Genomic DNA, 24,782 nt, shown 5'->3' on the forward strand with positions numbered 1-24,782 from the left:
GCTGAGTTCAACAAATCAGTTTAGCTACTGTGATTTAAGTAGCCTAGTTAAATACTACAGTAATCATCATAGTGTATTGGTAGGAAAGACCATTTAATTTGTATGTATCAAATATCGATTAATGAATGAATCGATAATTTGCATCCCTAGTCTGTTGGTCTTGGTACCACCTTGAATGCTTAAGCTTATGTATTCAGTCATTCAATGGTATACTAAAATCCATGTGAAAAAAAAATGCTTCTCACTGTTCTCAGGTCAAATATTTATATGCGATTAAAATGCGATTAATTGCGATTAATTAATTACAAAGCCTCTAATTAATTCGATTAATTTTTTTAATCGAGTCCCAGCCCTAATTTTTAATGTTACAAGCTGAAGAAAAACATAATAATTTTACATTATTTTTACATGACAGAAAGATACAGATCATGTATACCCAGAGCCATCAGACTTCATAATAAACCAGGGTTTCCGCTACATGTAATTGATCGTGGCGCACCGCCACGGCAAAATAAAAGCCGCCACACCTTCAGAATGATGATTTTTTTTCTTTTTTTAATGTTAAAACAATGTAAAGCAGGTTTTCCACTAGGGGTTGCACAGACTAGTCCCCTGCTCCACAATGACGTTTTGAGCTTGATGTCGACTAGTCGCTGATCATGTAACATAGGCTACAAGAGTAGCGGCTTGAAACAATACGCTGAATGAAAAAAATACGAGCGCCGTCAAGCTGGATAGAACGAGATCGTACCAGACAGGAAGTCAGGCACAGTAAAGGCGAGAGAATCCGGTCAATTTTCAAAATAAAATAAATGATGATTAAGTTTGCTTGTCCGTCTATAAATATTTGTCAGTTGCGTCTGCACATAAGACACATCCATAGGCTACATACAGCGCTAGAGACAGACCTGTGTGTGTGGAAAACCGAGTAGCTACAGACAGGTCGATGTTTGACCGGCGCGGAGAGAGAAGCTGCTGCCATCAGATCCGCTTCCGCGGGCAGTGTGTCCGGGCTGCCGGCAATTAAAAAAAAAACTCCGCTCATATCGACAGCTTTACGTCGCGCACAACAACAGCAGCAACCAACCAGGAAAAACTAAAACTGTGAGTAAAACTGACTGAGCAGGACTGTGATGGTGACGAGGCCTGTGTGTCGTTTTCCTCCCTAATTGTTTAATGAACAGTAGCTACAGTATTTTCTTTTGCACCTGTATATGTTACAAAAAACAAACTGATTTATAGTTTGTTGTTTATAAAGCTGCTGTTCTGTGGACTAATTTCTGTGCGTGAGCTGTCAGTCAGTGAATACAGATTGTTGCAGAGCATTTCCCTCCTCCTGGGATTTTAGTTATGATGGGAAAAATATGAATGATGTCATCAGCGACTAGTCGACGATCCCCGTCGATCAGACCACCCTCGCCGCCACTCTTTAAAAAAATCCTGGAGGAAACACTGATAAACTACAGACTTCTTTGAATTTCCCTTTCTGAGGATTAATTAAGATATTCTTATTCTTATAAGAGAAGGACTGGATGTTCGATATCAGCGCTGACATTGATTCTTAAAGAGGAACACACCCAAGGACAGAGAAAAATGACAATATGCAATAACTAGTGCCTGTACACAAGATATATTCATAAAGAAATGTGACATACAAGGTGCAAAAATATATATTCCACAAAGTTTAATTTCACCAACAATAACCATAAATTCAAACATTTTGCATACATCATTCTCTGTAGTGTAATGATCTAATCTATTGATACACCATACACTGATTGTTTCTGTAAAGTTCGGACAGGATCAACACAAGGCTGGAAAAGTAAATGGTACTAATAATAAACAGCTGGAGGAGCATTTTACAACTAGTTAGGTTAATTACTAACATGGGTATGATTATTATCATGATATTTACACTTTGATTAAAGCTCATAGACCTTATCAGTGAGTGGATTTGAACAACAACAACATTTGACTTTCTATTTTCATGGAGAAATGTGAGTTTAGGTAAAGAAACATCATCATGAGCAGTGATCTCCTCCACGGCTCCAGCTCCACCTCAACAAACTCAAACATCAACACAACAAGAAATGACAAGAGGTCAAAGTCCCGCCCACAATGTTTGATTGACAGGTGATCTCTGTGCAGTGCAGAGACACAACAGCAATGAGCTTTTAGCAACAAACATGGAGACTAAAGAAGTGATGAACTAAAATACAGATTTTAACCAACTGCACCTTCAATGATCTTTGTCTATTTGAGTTTACACAACTCTGCTATGGCTCGAGAACGAAGCTCAACTCCAGCATGTAGAGGCTGAGTGAATGTGGTCTGGACTCTGTGGAGGAGAGTCATGGTTTCAGAGACGCTGTAGAAGGACAGAATACCTGCTCTGTGATCCAGGTACACTCCTACTCTGGAGGACTGAGGACCTGAGACTGGAGTCTGGATGTTGTTGAAATAAAATTCATAACTGTTGTTGTAACAAACTAACGCCCAAGATTTGTCACTGTATCCAAATCAACTTTCTCTACTGATATTCTTGTATGCGACTGCTACATCACCTCCTCCTCCTCTCCACTCCACCTCCCAGTAACGACGTCCAGTCAGACTCTCTCTACTCAGGACCTGACGATATTTAGTGAATCTGTCTGGGTGATTAGGATAAGACTGATCTTCATTCAATCTTTCTACTCTTTTGTTTCCCTCAGATAATAACAGACGTTTGTGTGCTGTGTTTGGATCCAGTGTGATTTCCTGTGAATATCTTAAGAAGTCAGCTCTGGTCCTGGGCTCTGGTGGTGACAGTAAAACATCCACTTCAGTCACTGTCAGTGAGATGTTTGTCCATGTGTCTCTCAGAGGGTCCTGTAGTTGATCTCTGAGCTCTGACACAGCTGCTGTCACATCCTCAAAGTGTCTGAGAGGACGGATATTGATGCTGGATGAGTGTGTAGATGGACTGAGTGCTGACAGTGAGGGGTAGTTGTGTAGAAACTGGGTGTGATCCTCTGTGTGTGACAGCAGCTTCAGCTCAGCGTCTTTCCTCTTCAGCTCAGTGATCTCCTGCTCCAGCTTCTTCTGAAGCTCTTTGACTCCACTCACTTGAGTTTCCTGCTGGGATCTGATCTGCTGCTTCAGCTCAGAGCTTCTTTTCTCCATGAGACGGATCAGCTGAGTGAAGATCTTCTCACTGTCCTCCACTGCTTTATCAGCAGAGCCATTGATGGCCTCCACCTCCTGTTGAAGCACCTTCACATATTTCTCTCTGTCCTGGATTTTCTGCTGGATTTTTTGCTCCAGCTCTCTCTGCCTCTCAGTCCTTTCTGCTGCAGCTGAGACTGTGTCGTGGCCTTTATGTTCATCCACAGGGCAGAGATAACAGATACACTGCTGATCAGTGCGGCAGAAAATCTTAATCCCCTCATCATGATGAGGGCAGGTGTTCTCCTGGAGCTTCTTGGAGGGCTCCACCAGCTTGTGTTTCTTAAATGTAGGAGATTGAAAATGTGGTTGGAGATGATTCTCACAGTAGGAGGCCAGACAAACCAGACAGGACTTGACAGCTTTGAGTTTTCTCCCAGTGCAGGCATCACAGGCCACATCTTCAGGTCCAGCATAGCAGTGATCAGCAGGAGCAGCTTGGAGTCCAGTCTTCTTCAGCTCCTCCACTAAAGCTACTAAAATTATATTTTTCACCAGATCAGGTCTTGGTGTAAAGTTCTTTCCACACTGAGGACAGCTGTAGATTTTCTTCCCATCCTCTCCATCCCAGTGGGTTTTAGTACAGTTGAAGCAGTAGCTGTGTCCACAGGGAATAGTCACTGGATCCTTCAGTAGATCCAGACAGATGGAACAAGAGAAGGTCTCCTGGTCCAGATGAACTCCTTTCTGCGCCATTTCACCTCTCACAGACGACGACTGTCTGAGTTTCTGTTGCTCAGACGTGAAACTAGTTTGAGCTCTGATCTAAACAACATGTGTCTCTGCAGTGATCGGGGCCTGTCAGCTCCTCCTCTTCACCACATGTTGGTTCCACCCATCTTCAAACTGTAGATCTGAAGGGGGGTGGGGGTGCAAGGAAACACATGATTGGGGTGGAACTCACTGTTTGAGAGCAGAAAATCAGGTTTTTCCTCATTCCAGTGTGAGGAGCAGCAGCTGTACGAATGGAATCAAGTGTTTTGGGTCTCACAACATCAGACATTTGCCCATAGGCCAGTAGTTGTTCCGGGTTTTGCCTGAGGTTTCTCCCAAGCTTCGGTGAAGGTGACCACCTTCTTTGGGGCATGATGGTGTTAACTGGTGCTGATGGCAGCAACTGCCTCAAGCCCCTGTTCATGGTGCCACTGATAGCAACTGTTTTAAAGAGCCGATCCCAGAGAAAAGGAGGCAGGAAGGTGTCTTGTTCTGTCCTCAGACATGGAGGTTTGCTGGACTTAGCAGGGCATCGCAGGACATCGTAGACTGCCTGCACCAGGTACCAGACATGATGGAAGTCTACCTGCATGATGTTCGACTGTTGGTTGGTGCATGGCATTTGTTTACAACTTTGGACCACTTGGACTGTTACTGTGTGAACACCAATTAACCAAAATAAAAATGGAAAATGGAAAAAAACAAAAGAGCCACATGTTGGAATACACCCTAAGATATAGGCGGCTCCTTATTTCTCTGAAAGCATTGGGGCAACTGTCCAAGAAGGCCATATTTTTGATAAACTGACCACATATTTGGGATCTCAATGGTTACTTTCTCACCTGGAAAAAATATGAAAATGTAATAAAGTGACATATTAACAGCCCAACAGCGGGAATTGTTACAGCTTTTGGCCATGCAGGATATTCAGTGCATGCTGCACATTGACACAATGATGATACTTCACCAATCAGTAGTCAGCAGTGTTTTCACGTCACTTTTTAGTAGATCTTTACTCGTTTTGGAACCACAGCCAAGGTGTTACCAGGAAAGTAGTACCAGGTACTTTTACCAAATGGAAAGGCAAAAAGGGTGAATGGAGCTGAGCCGAGTTGAGCCAGTGAAACATGACTACAGACAGCTGACCTCTGCCATTGAGACCCACATAGTGGTGGAAGGTGGAACTGAAGCTTGAATAACCTAAAATACGGCCAACCCCTTTATGTCCTTTTTGTTCTCATATAGCATACTTCCTCTTTAATGACAACAACTTTTTTGATACCAGTCTCACAAAAATCTGTTTCTACTAGAAGAAAATATAAAATTCAGTGACATTGCCGGCTTTGTGTCCAGATGTTGACTGTAGCAGCCGATTCTCAAACAAATAAAAGTATCAAATCAAACTTCAAATTATACTAATCAAAGGTCCACTGTTGCACCATGGGTTGTGGTGTACTCGGATGAGAAAAACATAATGTCCAAACAAATGTCCAGTTTCAACAAAAGGCGTGGTTTATTTAACCAAAAAGTGAGCAAACAAAGAACAAAGAAAATTCCTGTGCCTCTCCCGCTCCGGTAAAAAACCATTTGCCCACCCAGGTGCATGCTGGTCCCCTACCGACAACCTACCTATATAACTTCAGGTGCCCTCCTACCGTGCCCAAATGAAACAAAACACAAATAATAAACAAGAAACACCTAAAGTAAACAAATAATAAACTAGAATACTAATAGAAATCTAATCATAATGAAATCAAGTAAATTGATTGAGAATAACCAAAACTAAATACTCACTAAACAAAATAATGAACTAAACAGCACTAAATACTACAAAATAAATAAATAGCTCCAACATTGACGATGCTCTAACAGAAAAGGTACATTTTTCAGTGGATCCAGGGAAAGCAAGTTTGACCTTTTCTATTTTCAGAAATAACATCAGGTCATTAAGCCAGGATTTATTTGAGGGGAATGAAAGATCTTTCCACTGTAAAAGTATTCGACGCAGAGCAATCAGGAATGCAAAGGAAATTACATTCTTCTGTGTTGAATTCATCTTAATTTATTTTCATGGAGAGCCAAAAATAGCTATTTGTGCTGATGGCTCAATATTCATCTCTAATACTCAAAACAAGGTTACAAAGGATATTTTCAGCAACATTAACGATTTATTCAAACATTTCACTCGCAGAATACAAACATCGGTCTGTTAGCTATCATACATCATTCTTTATAGTGTAATGATGTAATCTATACCCACAGTACACAAGTCAGCTACATGGGTATGATTATTATCATGATATTTACACTTTGATTAAAGCTCATAGATCTTATCAGTGAGTGGATCTGAACAACAACATTTGATCTGACAAACACATCAATGTAAATGTGATTGTAGATTTCTTAGTTTCCACAGTGAGAACAAACCTCAGTGATAAAGGAAGGTCTGGTTATTTCTCTGTTAAGGCCCAGACAACAACACACAAACACATCAGCACAAATATCCAACAAACATTTAGAGTTCAGAGAAGTTTCTATTTTCATGTGGAGAAATGTGAGTTTAGGTAAAGAAACATCATCATGAGCAGTGATCTCCTCCACGGCTCCAGCTCCACCTCAACAAACTCAAACATCAACACAACAAGAAATGACAAGAGGTCAAAGTCCCGCCCACAATGTTTGATTGACAGGTGATCTCTGTGCAGTGCAGAGACACAACAGCAATGAGCTTTTAGCATCAAACATGATGACTAAAGAAAGTGATGTACTAAAATACAGATTTTAACCAACTGCAGCTTCAATGATCTTTGTCTATTCGAGTTTACACAACTTCGCACTGTCTCCATACCAGTAAAGATAAAATCCAGCATGTAGAGGCTGAGTGAATGTGGTCTGGACTCTGTGGAGGAGAGTCATGGTTTCAGAGACGCTGTAGAAGGACAGAATACCTGCTCTGTGATCCAGGTACACTCCTATTCTGGAGGACCGAGGACCTGAGACTGGAGTCTCGATGTGGTTGAACCAAAGTGTGAAACTGTTACTGTTGTCACAAACTAACGACCAAGATTTGTCATTGTATCCAAGCACACTTTCTCTCCCTGCTCTACTGATATTCTTGTATGTGACTGCTACATAAATTCCTCCTCTTCCTCTCCACTCCACCTCCCAGTAACAACGTCCAGTCAGACTCTCTCTACTCAGGACCTGATCATATTCTGTGAATCTGTCTGGGTGACTAGAATAATAATGAGCATTACTCATTAATGTGACTCTCCTGTTTCCCTCAGATAATAACAGTTCTGTGTGTGCTGTGTTTGGATCCAGTGTGATTTCCTGTGAATATCTTAAGAAGTCAGCTCTGGTCCTGGGCTCTGGTGGTGACAGTAAAACATCCACTTGAGTCTCTGTCAGTGAGATGTTTGTCCATGTGTCTCTCAGAAGGTCCTGTAGTTGATCTCTGAGCTCTGACACAGCTGCTGTCACATCCTCAAAGTGTCTGAGAGGACGGATATTGATGCTGGATGAGTGTGTAGATGGACTGAGTGCTGACAGTGAGGGGTAGTTGTGTAGAAACTGGGTGTGATCCTCTGTGTGTGACAGCAGCTTCAGCTCAGCGTCTTTCCTCTTCAGCTCAGTGATCTCCTGCTCCAGCTTCTTCTGAAGCTCTTTGACTCCACTCACTTGAGTTTCCTGCTGGGATCTGATCTGCTGCTTCAGCTCAGAGCTTCTTTTCTCCATGAGACGGATCAGCTGAGTGAAGATCTTCTCACTGTCTTCCACTGCTTTATCAGCAGAGCCATTGATGGCCTCCACCTCCTGTTGAAGCACCTTTACATCTTTCTCTCTGAGCTGGATTCTCTGCTGGATGTTTTGTCGACTCAGCTCCAGGTCTCTCTGCCTCTCAGTCCTTTCTGCTGCAGCTGAGACTGTGTCGTGGCCTTTATGTTCATCCATAAGGCAGACAAGACAAATACACTTCTTATCAGTGCGGCAGAAAATTTTCAATACCTCATCATGACGAGAGCAGATGTTCTCCTGGAGCTTCTTGGAGGGCTCCACCAGCTTGTGTTTCTTTAATGGAGCTACATCAAAATGAAGCTGCAGGTGTTTCTCACAGTAGGAGGCCGGACACGTCAAACAGGACTTGACAGCTTTGAGTTTTCTCCCAGTGCAGACATCACAGGCCACATCTTCAGGTCCAGCATAGCAGTGATCAGCAGGAGCAGCTTGGAGTCCAGTCTTCTTCAGCTCCTCCACTAAAGCTGCTAACATGGTATTTTTCACCAGGTCAGGCCTCGGTGTGAAGTTCTTCCTACACTGAGGACAGCTGCGGATTTTCTTCCCATCCTCTTCATCCCAGTGGGTTTTAATACAGTTGATGCAGTAGCTGTGTCCACAGGGAATAGTCACTGGATCCTTCAGTAGATCCAGACAGATGGAACAAGAGAAGGTCTCCTGGTCCAGATGAACTCCTTTCTGTGCCATTTCACCTCTCACAGACGACGACTGTCTGAGTTTCTGTTGCTCAGAAGTTAAACTAGTTTGAGCTCTGATCTCAACTACATGTGTCTCTGCAGTGAACGGGGCCTGTCAGCTCCTCCTCTTCACCGCATGTTGGTTCCACCCATCGTAAAACTGTAGATCTGAACGGGAGGGAACAAGGAAACACCTGAACAGGGTGCAGCTCACTGTGTTTGAGAGCAGAAAATCAGGTTCTTCCTCATTCCAGTGGCCCTCATTTATGAAACTTGCGTACACCAAAAAAATGGGTGTACACCAAATTCACCGCAAGGATCGGCATTTATCAATCTGAGCATGAGCGTACGGTACGCACAAATCTCACGCCAGCTCTGACCAGGTGTACGCACATTTGGAACCAGCGTAGAACATGCAGGAACGAGTGCTGCTGTGTCAGAATGATTATTAAACCATAGTCTAATACCGCAGCGATGTGGACCACATGTTGTTGTTGTTTATATTGATAAAAAGATAAAAAGTAGCCAAAAAAAGAGAAACGATACCACCAAGTCCGTGTTGAAAATTTAACTCGACTTTTATTTTGAGCAACTGAGATGAATTAAAAACCACGATGTGACAGATGCTCGTCAATCAGCTGTGTAATCAGAAACAGTCAATGACAGACAGACCTGTTATTGTAGATCACACACACAAACGTCCAACATCTCCTGCACCAGAGCATGACCGGACGGCTCCTCAGTCTCTCTCTCTACCGGACACCGGAGGGGGGGGGGGCGCTCCGCTGCCTGTCCAGGTGCAGCTGATCTCCGCGGCGGAGTGTTTTTTTTTTTATTTCCCCGTCACCGGGACCTGTCAGCGGGAGATCGAGCCGGTGTTTCATAGCCCTCCATCAGCCGAACCATGCCAGCGGTGCTGATGGTCATAAAGTAGCGTTCGCAGCAGTAATATGCCTGTGATTTCTCCTCAATCACTTGTGTTTAGTAAATTGCAGGAGCATTTCATTAGATTGCTGGGTTTCCTGACGTGGTCAGTGACACGTGCGTCTGCAGCCTCCATCCACCGGGATGACGCTTAATCACAAAAACTATCAGTCTATCAATGTCCAGATATTTAATGTTGCCGCCCTCTCCCTGTTCAACGCGGTAACGCCAGTAAAGTCCCTCTTCTTGGCCGTCTTCCGTGTCTCCATGTCGTAAAAGGGGCAGGGCGACGCCTCTAAAGCAGGAATATATCGGGGCGTGACATTTAAATGGCGCTCGTTTTCAGCCGCCGGATTTATCACCACCATGCCGGTTCTACGCCGAAATCAGCAGCGTACATACTTTTAGTAAATCACACGTGACACTTGGCGTACACTGATATTTACACCAGAATCTACACCAGATCCTGCGCAAGTTTGATAAATGAGGGCCAGTGTGAGGAGCACTGTAGATGTCTACTTTGATTCCTATTTACAGATGTTACTGGTTCAAAATTGCGGACTTCACACATGGTCCACGCGAGACGGCACAAGACTCAGGCATTTTTTTTCTTTGGCGAGACAAGAGGTTTTAATGAAAAGCCTCAATGTGCCAAAACAACCACCAGGTGGCATCTGTGAGAACGGAGGACGACAGGCGGATGACTCAGTGATCTGTGCAGTAATCCACAGCTTAAACTCTAGGCTATTAAACTAGAACTAACTACTGTATACCCTGCCTAAATCACAGAAACTATTGTAATATGATAAAGCCTGTCTTGCTTTATGACTTGATGATTATGTATCACAAATTATGAAGGATCATCTGCGCAAGGCAAAGATGATAGCATCAACAAAACACGGCGTAACACACGCGGCTGTATGGGACAGGCTTTTATTTAATTCAGAACAAACCGCTTAGCAAAAATGGAAAATATAGTCTATAATAATTAATTGATCTGTTGTTTGGCCACTGTTTGAAAATAACCCGAATTATGAGCAAATAATCTGATCCAGAGCAGCAGTCATAATCAGACTTCTTCTAAATAAACCTAAACATTAAATAACTGGGTCAGGTCGGACCATGGGGTTGTTTTTCTCTTCTTCTTCACAGGAGAAAATGAGGTGCGCTGTGCTCACGGACGCGTTGATGTTTTGTGATTTATCTGCTGCCTTGACTCTGCCCTTTATACATGTGCGTTCAGATTAACAATAAGACAAGCCATGGTTGAGTTTATTGAGTTAATAATCAGCATCTTAGTACCTCTGATCCGGAGCGATAGTGTTATGAAAATCGCTACAGTTGAACTGGTCTGGTTTTTAGCTGCTCAATCTCATTGTTTCAAAGAAAAGGGATTGATTTTTATAACGAAATGAAACAAAAACAATATTATATTGATACATTGTTGTAAAAAAAATCCAAAAGAAACGAAAATGAACTAAAGAAAATAACTTTCACACACACACATTAAAACAGTGCGATTGGTTGAAAGCTGATAATTAGCCATGTGCTTATAAGCTGATTGGCCGAAACCAAGAACAAAGCCGCGTGAATGGCCAATCGCCATGTGTTAACGGACACATATCGACTCCTGATCTTTCCTCGTCGCAAGCCTTGATGTCTCCGCTGGTTCTATCTTCAACCTCGGACAGCATTAACATCTCTCACCAACACCCCGATGTAAGCTTGAGGCAGAGGGAGGAGGGGGAGGGGGGCTGTCGGGGTGGAGGTGCTGAAATGGAGAGCTGTCCCCCACAAGGTGCTAAAGTGAGGGAGAGGAGTGGAGAGACTGGCCGTCCTAAGAAACGCCGGTTGATTTGAGTGATTTAAGCAAAGCAAAGCCTGGGCTTTTATTTGGTTTTATTATATGCTTGTGTTTTTTCTCTATTTTTGCCTGTTTTCACTCTGATGCCTCGAGCAAACTTGGATATGAAAACATTTTATTGAAGAAGAAAAAACACACACACATTGTAGCATCAAGTACTGTAGGCTACTGTAGGCTACAGTAGGGTGAGGATAGGACCCTCAGATGATCTTCTCGGAGTTCGCAAGAACTCGTTGATCTTATCTATGCATTCTTTCAAGTCCTTTCTGTCCATGCCTGGAAACTCCATTCTCAGTGACTGCACTACAAAGTTCTTCACATTTTGTGACAGTTCATGTTTCCCCCTGGATCCGTCCCAGTTTGTCGTTTTGGCCCAGGCTCGGTAATTGTCCTCTGAAATGACTCTCCGGAACAGTAGGCACCCAAAACGTCCCACCTGGCCGTGGCTCTGGTGACGGACTCGAGCATGGTCTTCAGGTCCGACATGCCTCAACAACATCGGGGTGTTGGTGAGAGATGTTAATGCTGTCCGAGGTTGAAGATAGAACCAGCGGAGACATCAAGGCTTGCGACGAGGAAAGATCAGGAGTCGATGTGTGTCCGTTAACACATGGCGATTGGCCATTCACGCGGCTTTGTTCTTGGTTTCGGCCAATCAGCTTATAAGCACATGGCTAATTATCAGCTTTCAACCAATCGCACTGTTTTAATGTGTGTGTGTGAAAGTTATTTTCTTTAGTTCATTTTCGTTTCTTTTGGATTTTTTTTACAACAATGTATCAATATAATATGGTTTTCGTTTCATTTCGTTATAAAAATCAATCCCTTTTCTTTGAAACAATGAGATTGAGCAGCTAAAAACCAGACCAGTTCAACTGTAGCGATTTTCATAACACTATCGCTCCGGATCAGAGGCACTAAGATGCTGATTATTAACTCAATAAACTCAACCATGGCTTGTCTTATTGTTAATCTGAACGCACATGTATAAAGGGCAGAGTCAAGGCAGCAGATAAATCACAAAACATCAACGCGTCCGTGAGCGCAGCGCACCTCATTTTCTCCTGTGAAGAAGAAGAGAAAAACAACCCCATGGTCCGACCTGACCCAGTTATTTAATGTTTAGGTTTATTTAGAAGAAGTCTGATTATGACTGCTGCTCTGGATCAGATTATTTGCTCATAATTCGGGTTGTTTTCAAACAGTGGCCAAACAACAGATCAATTAATTATTATAGACTATATTTTCCATTTTTGCTAAGCGGTTTGTTCTGAATTAAATAAAAGCCTGTCCCATACAGCCGCGTGTGTTACGCCGTGTTTTGTTGATGCTATCATCTTTGCCTTGCGCAGATGATCCTTCATAATTAAAAATAAAAAGTCCAGGCCGGCTGCATGGCTGACGGTGTCACCACTCTCATTATCACTGGCTGTTTGTGTTGTCTGTCAAAAAATGGATGAATGAAACCTATCGACTTTGTATCGGCCGCGTCTTCTATCGAGGGAAAGTTATTTATCCTATGTTTTATCGCCCAGCCCCAAAGTGACACAGACCCGTTCATTCACAAGAAATCATCCAGCTGCACTCTCAAACAAGGTGCGGAGTGAGAAATCTGCGGCACTACTGCACAGTACTGTAGTTGGCTCATTTTAAAAACACATTTTGGAGATGACGAGACAGATGACCGAAAAAAGAGAGTGAGACGTGGGCTATAGTCTACTGTAGCTGCCGTCGTTACATTTTGTCATTGAAAAACTAGGCTACTATATTATTTACTGTCTGCAGCTAGTTCTCCTTTCATCCTCTTGTATTCTGTATCATGAACAGCGCCACTCCTAATCGCAGCTACATTGTGTGACTGTCAGCATTGTCCCCAAAACGTCTGAGCAGTATTTAGTACGGTGCTGCCACCTAGAGGAAAACAGTTGTGGTGAAAAGACACGCGTTCACACGATCCTGCATTGCAGGACAAACCCCGCAATTTTGAACCAGTAACATCTGTACAATAAAGACTTGTTAAAAAAAACTTACAAGTTAGATCATGTGTCTGTCAGAGGTTGTAAAAAACCTCCTGGTATCTGATCAGGTGTGACTCAGTCCTGTTTGTTCAACCTTTGTACGACACAAAGTTCAACAACAGCACAAAGTGTTTCATGTCTCAGTTTATTTGCAAGAGACAGAACGTGTTGGCATTGTCTCTCAATGATTAATCACATCACCCTTTGTAAGAAACATCTCATGGATGCACTGGGTAATTATCATCAGTTTTCAGAATAGTTTATCAGTTTTCTCATAATTGAATACATGTGGCATCTGAGGTTGTGTTTTATTTTTATAAACAGTAATCTAACTGTTGTCTCTGCGGCACCGCCACACCAACGTAACGCGCCCCGTAATGTGTAATCTCTTGTTTATGACAGATAAGACTACACAGATATACACATGGTAACATGTTAGATGATAAATAACGTTATCCACCGCTCCATGGATTGATTTCTCACCGGCTTCATTGGAAACAAATGCACATGGAGGAGAGGAGGGTTAGAGACACAGAGGAGGAGACACCAGACCTGGAGAGTTCATTTTTAATTAGACAATGCTCCACCCATTCAATGTGCACTCGTGTGAAATCATCCTGTTCCCCTGTGGCTGTGATTTGTGACCTGTGTGACCTTTGTACAATATCTCATTAAGGTTCACACACACAAGGACAGAGAAATATGACAATATGCAATAACTAGTGCTCGTAGACAAGAGATATTCATAAAAAATTATGTGACATACAAAGTGCAAAAATATATATTACACAAAGTTTATTTTCAACAACATTGAACATATATTCAAACATTTCACTCACAGAATACAATCATCAGACTGTTGGCTGTCATACATCGTTCTCTGTAGTGTAATGATCTAATCTATTGATACCTGGAGTAAATCAAGTTGGGACAGGAGCAACAAAAGGCTGGAAAAGTAAATGGTACGAATAATAAACACCTGGAAGAGCATTTCATAACTAGTTAGGTTAATTGGTAACATGGGTATGATTATTATCATGATATTTACACTTTGATTAAAGCTCATAGATCTTATTAGTGAGTGGATTTAAACAAGAACAACATTTGATCTGACAAACGAATCATTGTAAATGTGATTGTAGATTTCTTATACCCCTTTCCCACTGGCCAAAAAACCCGTTTAAACCCGCTAACAATCAGCTTTTGGTGGCAGGGTCGACGCGGGTCAAACGACTCGGCAAGCGACGCGGGTTAAAATCGCCTTTAATCGGCTCGGCTCCGAACGGCTTGCAGTGGGAACGCCAGACCCGCGTCAACCCGCTAATTTACGTGATGACACTGAACGTTACGTTACGTGACGCGACGTCATCGCGCCGGTCGCGTCTCATATCACGTACCAAAACAATGCTCTGCTCCGCTCTGCTCTCATCCGAGACTGGGATCAAAAGATCAGAAAACACTGACCAAAAACGATAGAAAAAAAGAAAAGAAAAGAAGCGACAGTCTGTTTAACTGACGTGTTGTGCCGCGGACGTCCGTCATCCGGCCGCAGCAGGCTCTCTGTCCTCCGCGGTCCTGGTGCTCCAGGTCAGCCAGCCAGAGAGTCTGCCTCGGCGGACGGACACTCCGCGGCGGGCGGCTGTGGCATGACTGTGTGTGTCTCTTGCACCGCGGATGAGAGCGGGGCGACTGGTTTATGCTCTGTCTGATCCCTTAGCGGGGGGTCAGACTCGGCTCATTTTGGTCAGTGGGAAAGGGGCCAAATGCCGATTGTTAGCGGGTCGACCCGCGTTTAAAAAACCCGCGTCGACCCGCTAATTTTAGTGGGAAAACGGCTTAAGTTTCCACAGTGAGAACAAACCTCAGTGATAAAGGAAGGTCTGGTGATTTCTCTGTTAAGGCCCAAACAACAACACAACACAAATATCCAGCAAACATTTAGATCTCAGAGAAGTTTCTATTTTCATGTGGAGAAATGTGAGTTTAGGTAAAGAAACATCATCATGAGCAGTGATCTCCTCCACGGCTCCAGCTCCACCTCAACAAACTCAAACATCAACACAACAAGAAATGACAAGAGGTCAAAGTCCCGCCCACAATGTTTGATTGACAGGTGATCTCTGTGCAGTGCAGAGACACAACAGCAATGAGCTTTTAGCAACAAACATGGAGAGTAAAGAACGTGATGAACTAAAATACAGATTTTAACCAACTGCACCTTCAATGATCTTTGTCTATTTGAGTTTACACAACTCTGCTGTGGATCCAGAATCAACGAAAACTCCAGCATGTAGAGGCTGAGTGAATGTGGTCTGGACTCTGTGGAGGAGAGTCATGGTTTCAGAGACGCTGTAGAAGGACAGAATACCTGCACTGTGATCCAGGTACACTCCTACTCTGGAGGACTGAGGACCTGAGACTGGAGTGTTGATGTTGTTGAACAAAAAATCATAACTGTTGTTGTTACAACGTAACATCCAAGATTTGTCACTGTATCCAAACCACCTTCCTCTGTCGATATTCTTGTATGCGACTGCTACACAAACTTCATCTCCTCTCCTCCCCACCTCCCAGTAACAACGTCCAGTCAGACTCTCTCTACTCAGGACCTGAGGATATGGAGAGAATCTGTCTCCGTAACTAGAATAAGACTGATCTTCACTAGTATATGTTACTTTTCTGTTTCCCTCAGATAATAACAGACGTTTGTGTGCTGTGTTTGGATCCAGTGTGATTTCCTGTGAATATCTTAAGAAGTCAGCTCTGGTCCTGGGCTCTGGTGGTGACAGTAAAACATCCACTTCAGTCACTGTCAGTGAGATGTTTGTCCATGTGTCTCTCAGAAGGTCCTGTAGTTGATCTCTGAGCTCTGACACAGCTGCTGTCACATCCTCAAAGTGTCTGAGAGGACGGATATTGATGCTGGATGAGTGTGTAGATGGACTGAGTGCTAACAGTGAGGGGTAGTTGTGTAGAAACTGGGTGTGATCCTCTGTGTGTGACAGCAGCTTCAGCTCAGCGTCTTTCCTCTTCAGCTCAGTGATCTCCTGCTCCAGCTTCTTCTGAAGCTCTTTGACTCCACTCACTTGAGTTTCCTGCTGGGATCTGATCTGCTGCTTCAGCTCAGAGCTTCTTTTCTCCATGAGACGGATCAGCTGAGTGAAGATCTTCTCACTGTCCTCCACTGCTTTATCAGCAGAGCCATTGATGGCCTCCACCTCCTGTTGAAGCACCTTCACATCTTTCTCTGTGTCCTGGATTCTCTGCTGGATGTTTTGTCGACTCAGCTCCAGCTCTCTCTGCCTCTCAGTCCTTTCTGCTGCAGCTGAGACTGTGTCGTGGCCTTTATGTTCATCCAGAAGGCAGACAAGACAAATACACTTCTGATCAGTGCGGCAGAAAATCTTCAACACCTCATTATGACGAGAGCAGATGTTCTCCTGGAGCTTCTTGGAGGGTTCCACCAGCTTGTGTTTCTTAAACGTAGGAGATTGAAAATGAGGTTGGAGATGATTTCCACAGTAAGAAGCCAAACAAACCAGACAGGACTTGACAGCTTTGAGTTTTCTCCCAGTGCAGACATCACAGGCCACATCTTCAGGTCCAGCATAGCAGTGATCAGCAGGAGCAGCTTGGAGTCCAGTCTTCTTCAGCTCCTCCACTAAAGCTGCTAACATAGTGTTTTTCATCAGGTCAGGTCTTGGTATGAAGTTCTTCCTACACTGAGGGCAGCTGTGGATTTTCTTCCCATCCTCTTCATCCCAGTGGGTTTTAATACAGTTGAAGCAGTAGCTGTGTCCACAGGGAATAGTCACTGGATCCTTCAGTAGATCCAGACAGATGGAACAAGAGAAGGTCTCCTGGTCCAGATGAACTCCTTTCTGCGCCATTTCACCTCTCACAGACGACGACTGTCTGAGTTTCTGTTGCTCAGAAGTGAAACTAGTTTGAGCTCTGATCTAAACAACATTTGTCTCTGAAGTGAACGGGGCCAGTCAGCTCCTCCTCTTCACCACATGTTGGTTCCACCCATCTTCAAACTGTAGATCTGAAGGGGAGGGAACAAGGAAACGCATGATCGGGGTGGAGCTCACTGTGTTTGAAGCAGGAAATCATGTTCTTTTAAAAAACCTCCTGGTATCTGATCAGGTGTGACTCAGTCCTGTTTGTTCAACCTTTGTACGACACAAAGTTCAACAACAGCACAAAGTGTTTTATTTCTCAATTTATTTGCAGGAGACAGAACATGTTGGCATTGTTACAACTCTCTGAACTTGTTTCAGTAATCATAATAAAATAGTAATAATACTATAATATCCTTTATTTGTACAGCACCTCTCAATGATTAATCACATCACCCTTTGTAAGAAACATTTCATGGATGCACTGGGTAATTGATCAACAGTTTTCAGAATAGTTGATCAGTTTTCTCATAATTGAATACATGTGACATCTGAGGTTGTGTATTATTTTTATCAAAAGTAATCTAACTGTCATCTCTGCAGCACCGGCACACAAACGTAACGCGCCCCTTAACCCATAATCTCTTGTTTATGACAGATAAGACTACACAGATATACACATGGTAACATGGTAGATGATAAATAACGTTGTCCACCGCTCCATGGATTGATTTCTCACCGGCTTCGTTGGAAACAAATGCACATGGAGGAGAAGAGGGTTAGAGACACAGAGGAGGAGACACCAGACTTATTGTTCCTCTTTAATTAGACAATGCTCCACCCATTCAATGTGCAGTGGTGTGAAATCATCCTGTTCCCCTGTGGCTGTGATTTGTGACCTGTGTGACCTTTGTAGAATATCTCATTGAAGTTCACACACAGACACCCAAGGACAGAGAAATATGACAATATGCAACAAGTAGTGCTTGTAGACAAGAGATATTCTTAAAAAATGATGTGACATACAAAGTGCAAAAATATATATTACACAAAGTTCATTTATAACAACATTAAACATATATTCAAACATTTCACTCAGAGAATGCAAACATTGGTCTGTTATCTGTCATACATCATTCTCTGTAGTGTAATGATCTCATCTATTAATACCTGGAGTACAACATACACTGATTGTTTCTGTAAAGTTGGTACAGGAGCAACAAAAGGCTGGAAAAGTAAGTGGTACTAATAATAAACAGCTGGAAGAGCAACTAGGTTAATAAGTAACATGGGTATGATTATAATCATGACATTTACACTTTGATTAAAGCTCATAGACCTTATCATACAAACACATCTCTTAGTTTCCACAGTGAGAACAAAGCTCAGTGATAAAGGAAGGTCTGGTGATTTCTCTGTTAAGGCCCAAACAACAACAACACAAACACATCAACACAAATATCCAACAAACATTTAGAGCTCAGAGAAGTTTCTATTTTCATGTGGAGAAATGTGAGTTTAGGTAAAGAAACATCATCATGAGCAGTGATCTCCTCCACGGCTCCAGCTCCACCTCAACAAACTCAAACATCAACACAACAAGAAATGACAAGAGGTCAAAGTCCCGCCCACAATGTTTGATTGACAGGTGATCTCTGTGCAGCGCAGAGACACAACAGCAATGAGCTTTTAGCAACAAACATGGAGACTAAAGAAAGTGATGAACTAAAATACAGATTTTAACCAACTGCACCTTCAATGATCTTTGTCTATTTGAGTTTACACAACTCTGCTGTGGATCCATCAAAGTAAAGATAAAATCCAGCATGTAGAGGCTGAGTGAATGTGGTCTGGACTCTGTGGAGGAGAGTCATGGTTTTAGAGACGCTGTAGAAGGACAGAATACCTGCACTGTGATCCAGGTACACTCCTACTCTGGAGGACTGAGGACCTGAGACTGGAGTCTGGAAGTTGTTGAACCAAAATGTGAAACCGTTGTTGTCACAACGTAACATCCAAGATTTGTCACTACGTCCAAACCAACTTTCTCTGCTTATATTCTTGTATGCGACTGCTACATCAACTCTTTTTCCTCCCCACTCCACCTCCCAGTAACAACGTCCAGTCAGACTCTCTCTACTCAGGACCTGAGAGTATGTAGTGAATCTGTCTGGGTGACTAGAAGACTGATGTCTACTCATGAATGTTACTTTTCTGTTTCCCCCAGATAATAACAGATGTGTGTCTGCTGTGTTTGGATCCAGTGTGATTTCCTGTGAATATCTTAAGAAGTCAGCTCTGGTCCTGGGCTCTGGTGGTGACAGTAAAACATCCACTTGAGTCTCTGTCAGTGAGATGTTTGTCCATGTGTCTCTCAGAAGGTCCTGTAGTTTATCTCTGAGCTCTGACACAGCTACTGTCACATCCTCAAAGTGTCTGAGAGGACGGATATTGATGCTGGATGAGTGTGTAGATGGACTGAGTACTGACAGTGAGGGGTAGTTGTGTAGAAACTGGGTGTGATCCTCTGTGTGTGACAGCAGCTTCAGCTCAGCGTCTTTCCTCTTCAGCTCAGTGATCTCCTGCTCCAGCTTCTTCTCAAGCTCTTTGACTCCACTCACTTGAGTTTCCTGCTGGGATCTGATCTGCTGCTTCAGCTCAGAGCTTCTTTTCTCCATGAGACGGATCAGCTGAGTGAAAATCTTCTCACTGTCCTCCACTGCTTTATCAGCAGAGCCATTGATGGCCTCCACCTCCTGTTGAAGCACCTTCACATCTTTCTCTGTGTCCTGGATTCTCTGCTGGATTTTTTGTCGACTCAGCTCCAGCTCTCTCTGCCTCTCAGTCCTTTCTGCTGCAGCTGAGACTGTGTCGTGGCCTTTATGTTCATCCACAGGGCAGAGATAACAGATACACTTCTGATCAGTGCGGCAGAACATCTTCATCACCTCATCATGACGAGAGCAGATGTTCTCCTGGAGCTTCTTGGAGGGCTCCATCAGCTTGTGTTTCTTTAATGGAGCTGCTTCATAATGAGGCTGCAGGTGTTTCTGACAGTAGGAGGCTGAACACGTCAAACAGGACTTGACAGCTTTGAGTTTTCTCCCAGTGCAGACATCACAGGCCACATCTTCAGGTCCAGCATAGCAGTGATCAGCAGGAGCAGCTTGGAGTCCAGTCTTCTTCAGCTCCTCCACTAAAGCTGCTAACATGGTGCTTTTCACCAGGTCAGGTCTTGGTATGAAGTTCTTCCTACACTGAGGACAGCTGTAGTTTTTCTTCCCATCCTCTCCATCCCAGTGGGTTTTAATACAGTTGAAGCAGTAGCTGTGTCCACAGGGAATAGTCACCGGATCCTTCAGTAGATCCAGACAGATGGAACAAGAGAAGGTCTCCTGGTCCAGATGAACTCCTTTCTGCGCCATTTCACCTCTCACAGACGACGACTGTCTGAGTTTCTGTTGCTCAGAAGTGAAACTAGTTTGAGCTCTGATCTAAACAACATGTGTCTCTGCAGTGAACGGGGCCTGTCAGCTCCTCCTCTTCACCACATGTTGGTTCCACCCATCTTCAAACTGTAGATCTGAAGGGGAGGGAACAAGGAAACACATGAACACGTTGCAGCTCACTGTGTTTGAGAGCAGGAAATCAGGTTTTTCCTTATTCCAGTGCAAGAAGCGGCAGCTGTTGATCTCAGCTTTTCTCATTTTCAATGAAGACTCGTTAAAAACTTACAAGTTAGATCATGTGTCTGTCAGAGGTTGTAAAAACCTCCTGGTATCTGATCAGGTGTGACTCAGTCCTGTTTGTTTAACCTTTGTACGACACAAAGTTCAACAACAAAGTGTTTTATGTCTTAGTTCATTTGCAGGTGGCAGAACATGTTGGCCTCGTTACAACTATCTGAACTTGTTTCTAGTAATCATAATAAAATAATAATTATACTATAATATCCTTTATTTGTACAGCATCTCTCAGTGATTAATCACATCGCCCATCAATAGTTCATCAGTTTTCTCATAATCAAATACATGTGACATCTGAATTTGTTTTTTATCATCAGTAATTTAACTGTGAATGTTTATGCAGCAATGCCACAGGAAGTATCATAACACAGGTTGCATAATGACTTGGACAACAGGGATGTCCATTAACTGCTCTCTGATAACTGTACCATAAAGCAGCGCGGTTATCTCCCATTGTCCTGTTGTTCGCATTTTGATAACAGCTGACATCACGTCCTGTTCCCCCGCCGTGGTCACAGAAAACTGGCGTCCATGCGGGTCTGATTTTACGTTATCAGACCTCAGAGGATTCATACTCGGATCTCCGGCCCTCCTGAAATCGGACTCCCAGCTCTGCTCTGCTCGGCTCTCTGCACTACCGGCTGAGTGGCTCTGTCTTTACCTCTTTCATGCTTCACTGTGTGCCTGCTGGCTCCCATGATGCACAGCACTGTCACTGTGCTTTCACCTCAAAGGAGGTTGTGTGTCTCCTCAGAAGACCTACTTACTCAGTGACTCCGAAAACCACTAAATACAAGATAGGAAAGAAATGGGTTCATCTCTACCTCGCTGGTTTCTAGTGTTGGTGGAGGAAGAGAAGAAGTTCAGTTGTCTGTGTTAAAGCTCCATACAGTATAAAGGTAGATGTTTGTGTTAAAGCTCCATACACTTAGATTGATTTAAGATCTTCTCATGGATCAAACCTTCAAAATAAAACACAGAAGAAGAAAATGTGGAGCTTCAACGTTTGAATTCAGTGACATCACATCTTCAGATTAATTCCCACAATCAATATTTATGTATTTGTGAATATTTATGAATATAAACATGATGATTTATCAGAATTGTTCTTTCTTCATGGCTGCTACCCAAAACACAAGGCACCGACCCCTCATGGTCCTTCCTGCGGGTGGTGGGCCTACTGGAAGGTGGGCCCACGTCGCTCTTTCGGGCTGGGCCCGGCCGGGTCCCGTGGGCAAAGACCCGGCCACCAGGCGCTCGCCTGCGAGCCCCAACCCCAGGCCTGGCTCCAGGGTGGGGCCCCCGGTAACGCCGATCCGGGCAACGTGGACTTCCTCATTGTTGCTCTGTTCATAAGGGGTTCCGGAAAAGGGTGGCTTGCACCCTCCAGGTCCGGGGAGAGTTCCTGCCTCAGGTGGAGGAGTTGAAGTATCATGGGGTCTTGTTCACAAGTGAGGGAAGGATGGTGCGAGATTGACAGGCGGATCGGTCCTGAGGAAGACCCAGGACACGCTGGAGTGACTATGTCACTCGGCTGGCCTGGGAACGTCTTGGGGTCCCCCCAGAAGAGCTGGAGGAAGTGTCCGGGGAGAGGAAGTGTCCGGGGAGAGGGAAGTCTGGGGATCCCTGCTCCGACTGCTGCCCCCACGACCCGACTCCGGATGAAGCGGTGGACGATGGATGGATGAATGGATGTTCTTTCATCGCGCGTTGATGCAGCGACACGTTGCTTTGTGCTGCACGTCTAAAACACGTCTTCACGTTATTAATGTCTTATTTAATTTTGTCCTTCTTATTTATGAGATTTAGTATTTTATATTTTATGCCCTGAATGCTTCCATTTGCATCTGCAAACATTAGCCCAGTTCCTGTGTTGTAACTGTTTATTATCATGTCGCATTTTGTTGTCTGGTCTGAAATGTGATTCATGTCTGGTCGACCAGAATCTGACGTTTCCACTCAGGTGAAGTGGTTGACCTGTTGGTGGCGCTGCAGGAGGAGTCAATGGATCATACTGGGAGGAATTTCACTTCACTCTGCTCTGCTTCTTTTTTCCCCCCGAGGTGTTTGTGGTTGAACACGAAGCGTCCTGCGCAGAGCAGCGAGCTGTGTTTTCTGTTTTCTGACATGTGAGACGTTGCTGGACGTCTCAGCACCAAACAAACACCTCCTCCTCCTCCTCCACTTGCCCTTTTCCTGGCATCATGTGTTGGCATTTCCAACAGCCTCAACGTGTTCTGTTATTAATATGTATCTTACATGTAACCCCATACTGCCGCCCCCCCCCCCACCCCCCACCCCCACATAAAGCCCAGCTCTGCCCCCGGGCGTCGTCGTCACACCAGCCAACGTACAGAAGAGAAATGTCAGAGATGGAAGCATGTGGCCTTTAGGCTCTGAGCTCCTGTAGGGACGTGCATGTCAAAAACAATCATGGTAGCACGGCTCAGAACTCTGGCACTGCCCCCCCACACACACACATCCCCCCTCCTTCCCCTCTGGCCCCTCTGACCCCTGGGAGCCCTGCTGCTGCTGCTGCTGCTGTTGTTGTGAGTGGCCAGTGAAGTATTGGATGCACCTTTGCCGATACGGAGCTGTTGTGATCCGTGTCGGACCCTGCTGGTCCCAGCAGACGGACTGTGTCACAATAAAAGCCTGTTGGTTACACAGCTGCGCTTTTATTTTGAACTGAAGTGGAAACGCTGGAACTTTTTCAGGCATCATCTCAACCAATAAGATCAAAAAGATAAGATGCAAGACTGTGGCTCCATTGGAAGTAAGAGGATTTATAATGAATGTGAAGTGACATTCATGCAGTGTGGGAAATATGATTTTTGTAACTGAAGCTAGTTACGGTGTAAAAAAAATCAGTGGAGGGATGCTCTGAAGTTTCTTTAAAGCGTCACAAGGAAATGTTTTCATGTTTAAATCCAGTTGCTCTTGTGACCGAACTGAGAAGACACTGATACATTATCAGTCTGTGATGTTCAAAGTGTTTCACTTATTTATTATTCTGCTTCAAGTCACAGACCTCCTACGTACTCTTCCCAAAATGCCTTTTGATGAACCTGACATCAGGGAGTTTTCTGTGCTGCAGATGTGAAGGTGGAGAGCAGCGAGGCGACAGCGGTTTAACACATGTCGTGCAAAAGTAGGATTTCAAAATAAAGCACAACCAGATAGTTTGTGTTAATTAGTGAACTTTAGAGGTAATGGTGTTTGTTTTCTCTTAGGTCAGAACCTGATTGGCCTAAGGTGTCTTAAATTCTATAAATGCTGCCATTAGACTAAACTAAGTGTTATTGATCTTCTCATTTAATCATCGGAATATATCTCCAAAAAGTGACATGTTTCTTCCTGCAAGACTATGTGCATAGTTTTCCATCTCCTCTCTCAACTTCTCTCTGGAGCTCTCGTAACAACAGGTTGGTGTCAGCCAATCAGAAGAGAGGAGGAGATTTCAGTATAAAACACTCAGAGAAACCAAATCCTGCAGAATTGTTAGATGGTGGGTCCAGGTGGTGAGGGGGCGGGGCTTTGTTGTGACATCACAAAGTGACAGGAAGGCTGTGTGCATTTCTCTGTGGACTGAGGCTTTGATACTTTCACAGTATTAATATAGAACCTAGAGCTGCTTTATAATCACACTACACATGGACATCTACCTTTATACTGTATGGAGCTTTAATACAAACATCTACCTTTATACTGTATGGAGCTTTAACACAAACATCTACCTTTATACTGTATGGAGCTTTAACATGTGTAAACAACATATATTCTCAGGAAAAGCTGTAAATCCTTGGATGTTTCCCTGATGGCTTTTATTTCCCTGTGTTTCTGGCAGAGAGGAGCCGAACTAACTAAATGCAAATCAGTGGTTTTTCCTCTCAACACAGTGAAGAGAGGAGGAGGGGGCTGAACTGAAGTTGAAC

General features: G+C 43.8%; 4 protein-coding genes and 1 pseudogene across 4 annotated transcripts in view; 1 reads left to right on the forward strand and 4 right to left on the reverse strand.

Moving 5' to 3' along the window:
- The window catches only part of adcy8 (adenylate cyclase 8 (brain)), a 144,571-nt gene that overhangs the window by 82,917 nt on the left and 36,872 nt on the right, over window positions 1-24,782 (forward strand). The window lies entirely within an intron of this gene.
- LOC146969843 (tripartite motif-containing protein 16-like) lies at window positions 1,811-4,510 on the reverse strand (annotated as a pseudogene).
- On the reverse strand, window positions 6,715-8,431 carry LOC146969844 (tripartite motif-containing protein 16-like). Its single transcript, XM_085805401.1, has one exon. The coding sequence runs from the start codon at window positions 8,401-8,403 to the stop codon at window positions 6,730-6,732; it is 1,674 nt and encodes a 557-aa protein (XP_085661527.1). The 5' UTR covers window positions 8,404-8,431; the 3' UTR covers window positions 6,715-6,729.
- Window positions 15,161-17,167, reverse strand: LOC146969845 (tripartite motif-containing protein 16-like). Its single transcript, XM_085805416.1, has one exon. The coding sequence runs from the start codon at window positions 17,087-17,089 to the stop codon at window positions 15,434-15,436; it is 1,656 nt and encodes a 551-aa protein (XP_085661542.1). The 5' UTR covers window positions 17,090-17,167; the 3' UTR covers window positions 15,161-15,433.
- LOC146969846 (tripartite motif-containing protein 16-like) lies at window positions 18,463-20,731 on the reverse strand. The gene has a single exon (XM_085805417.1). The coding sequence runs from the start codon at window positions 20,524-20,526 to the stop codon at window positions 18,871-18,873; it is 1,656 nt and encodes a 551-aa protein (XP_085661543.1). The 5' UTR covers window positions 20,527-20,731; the 3' UTR covers window positions 18,463-18,870.

This window comes from Trachurus japonicus, chromosome 17, assembly GCF_045865225.1.
Source record: "Trachurus japonicus isolate A0001 chromosome 17, Traja_1.0".
NCBI lineage: Eukaryota > Metazoa > Chordata > Actinopteri > Carangiformes > Carangidae > Trachurus > Trachurus japonicus.

What these genes read in the sequence shown, in the direction of transcription:
- LOC146969844 (XM_085805401.1), bottom strand. Translation starts at nt 8,403, where the DNA reads ATGGCACAGAAAGGAGTTCATCTGGACCAGGAGACCTTCTCTTGTTCC.
- LOC146969845 (XM_085805416.1), bottom strand. Translation starts at nt 17,089, where the DNA reads ATGGCGCAGAAAGGAGTTCATCTGGACCAGGAGACCTTCTCTTGTTCC.
- LOC146969846 (XM_085805417.1), bottom strand. Translation starts at nt 20,526, where the DNA reads ATGGCGCAGAAAGGAGTTCATCTGGACCAGGAGACCTTCTCTTGTTCC.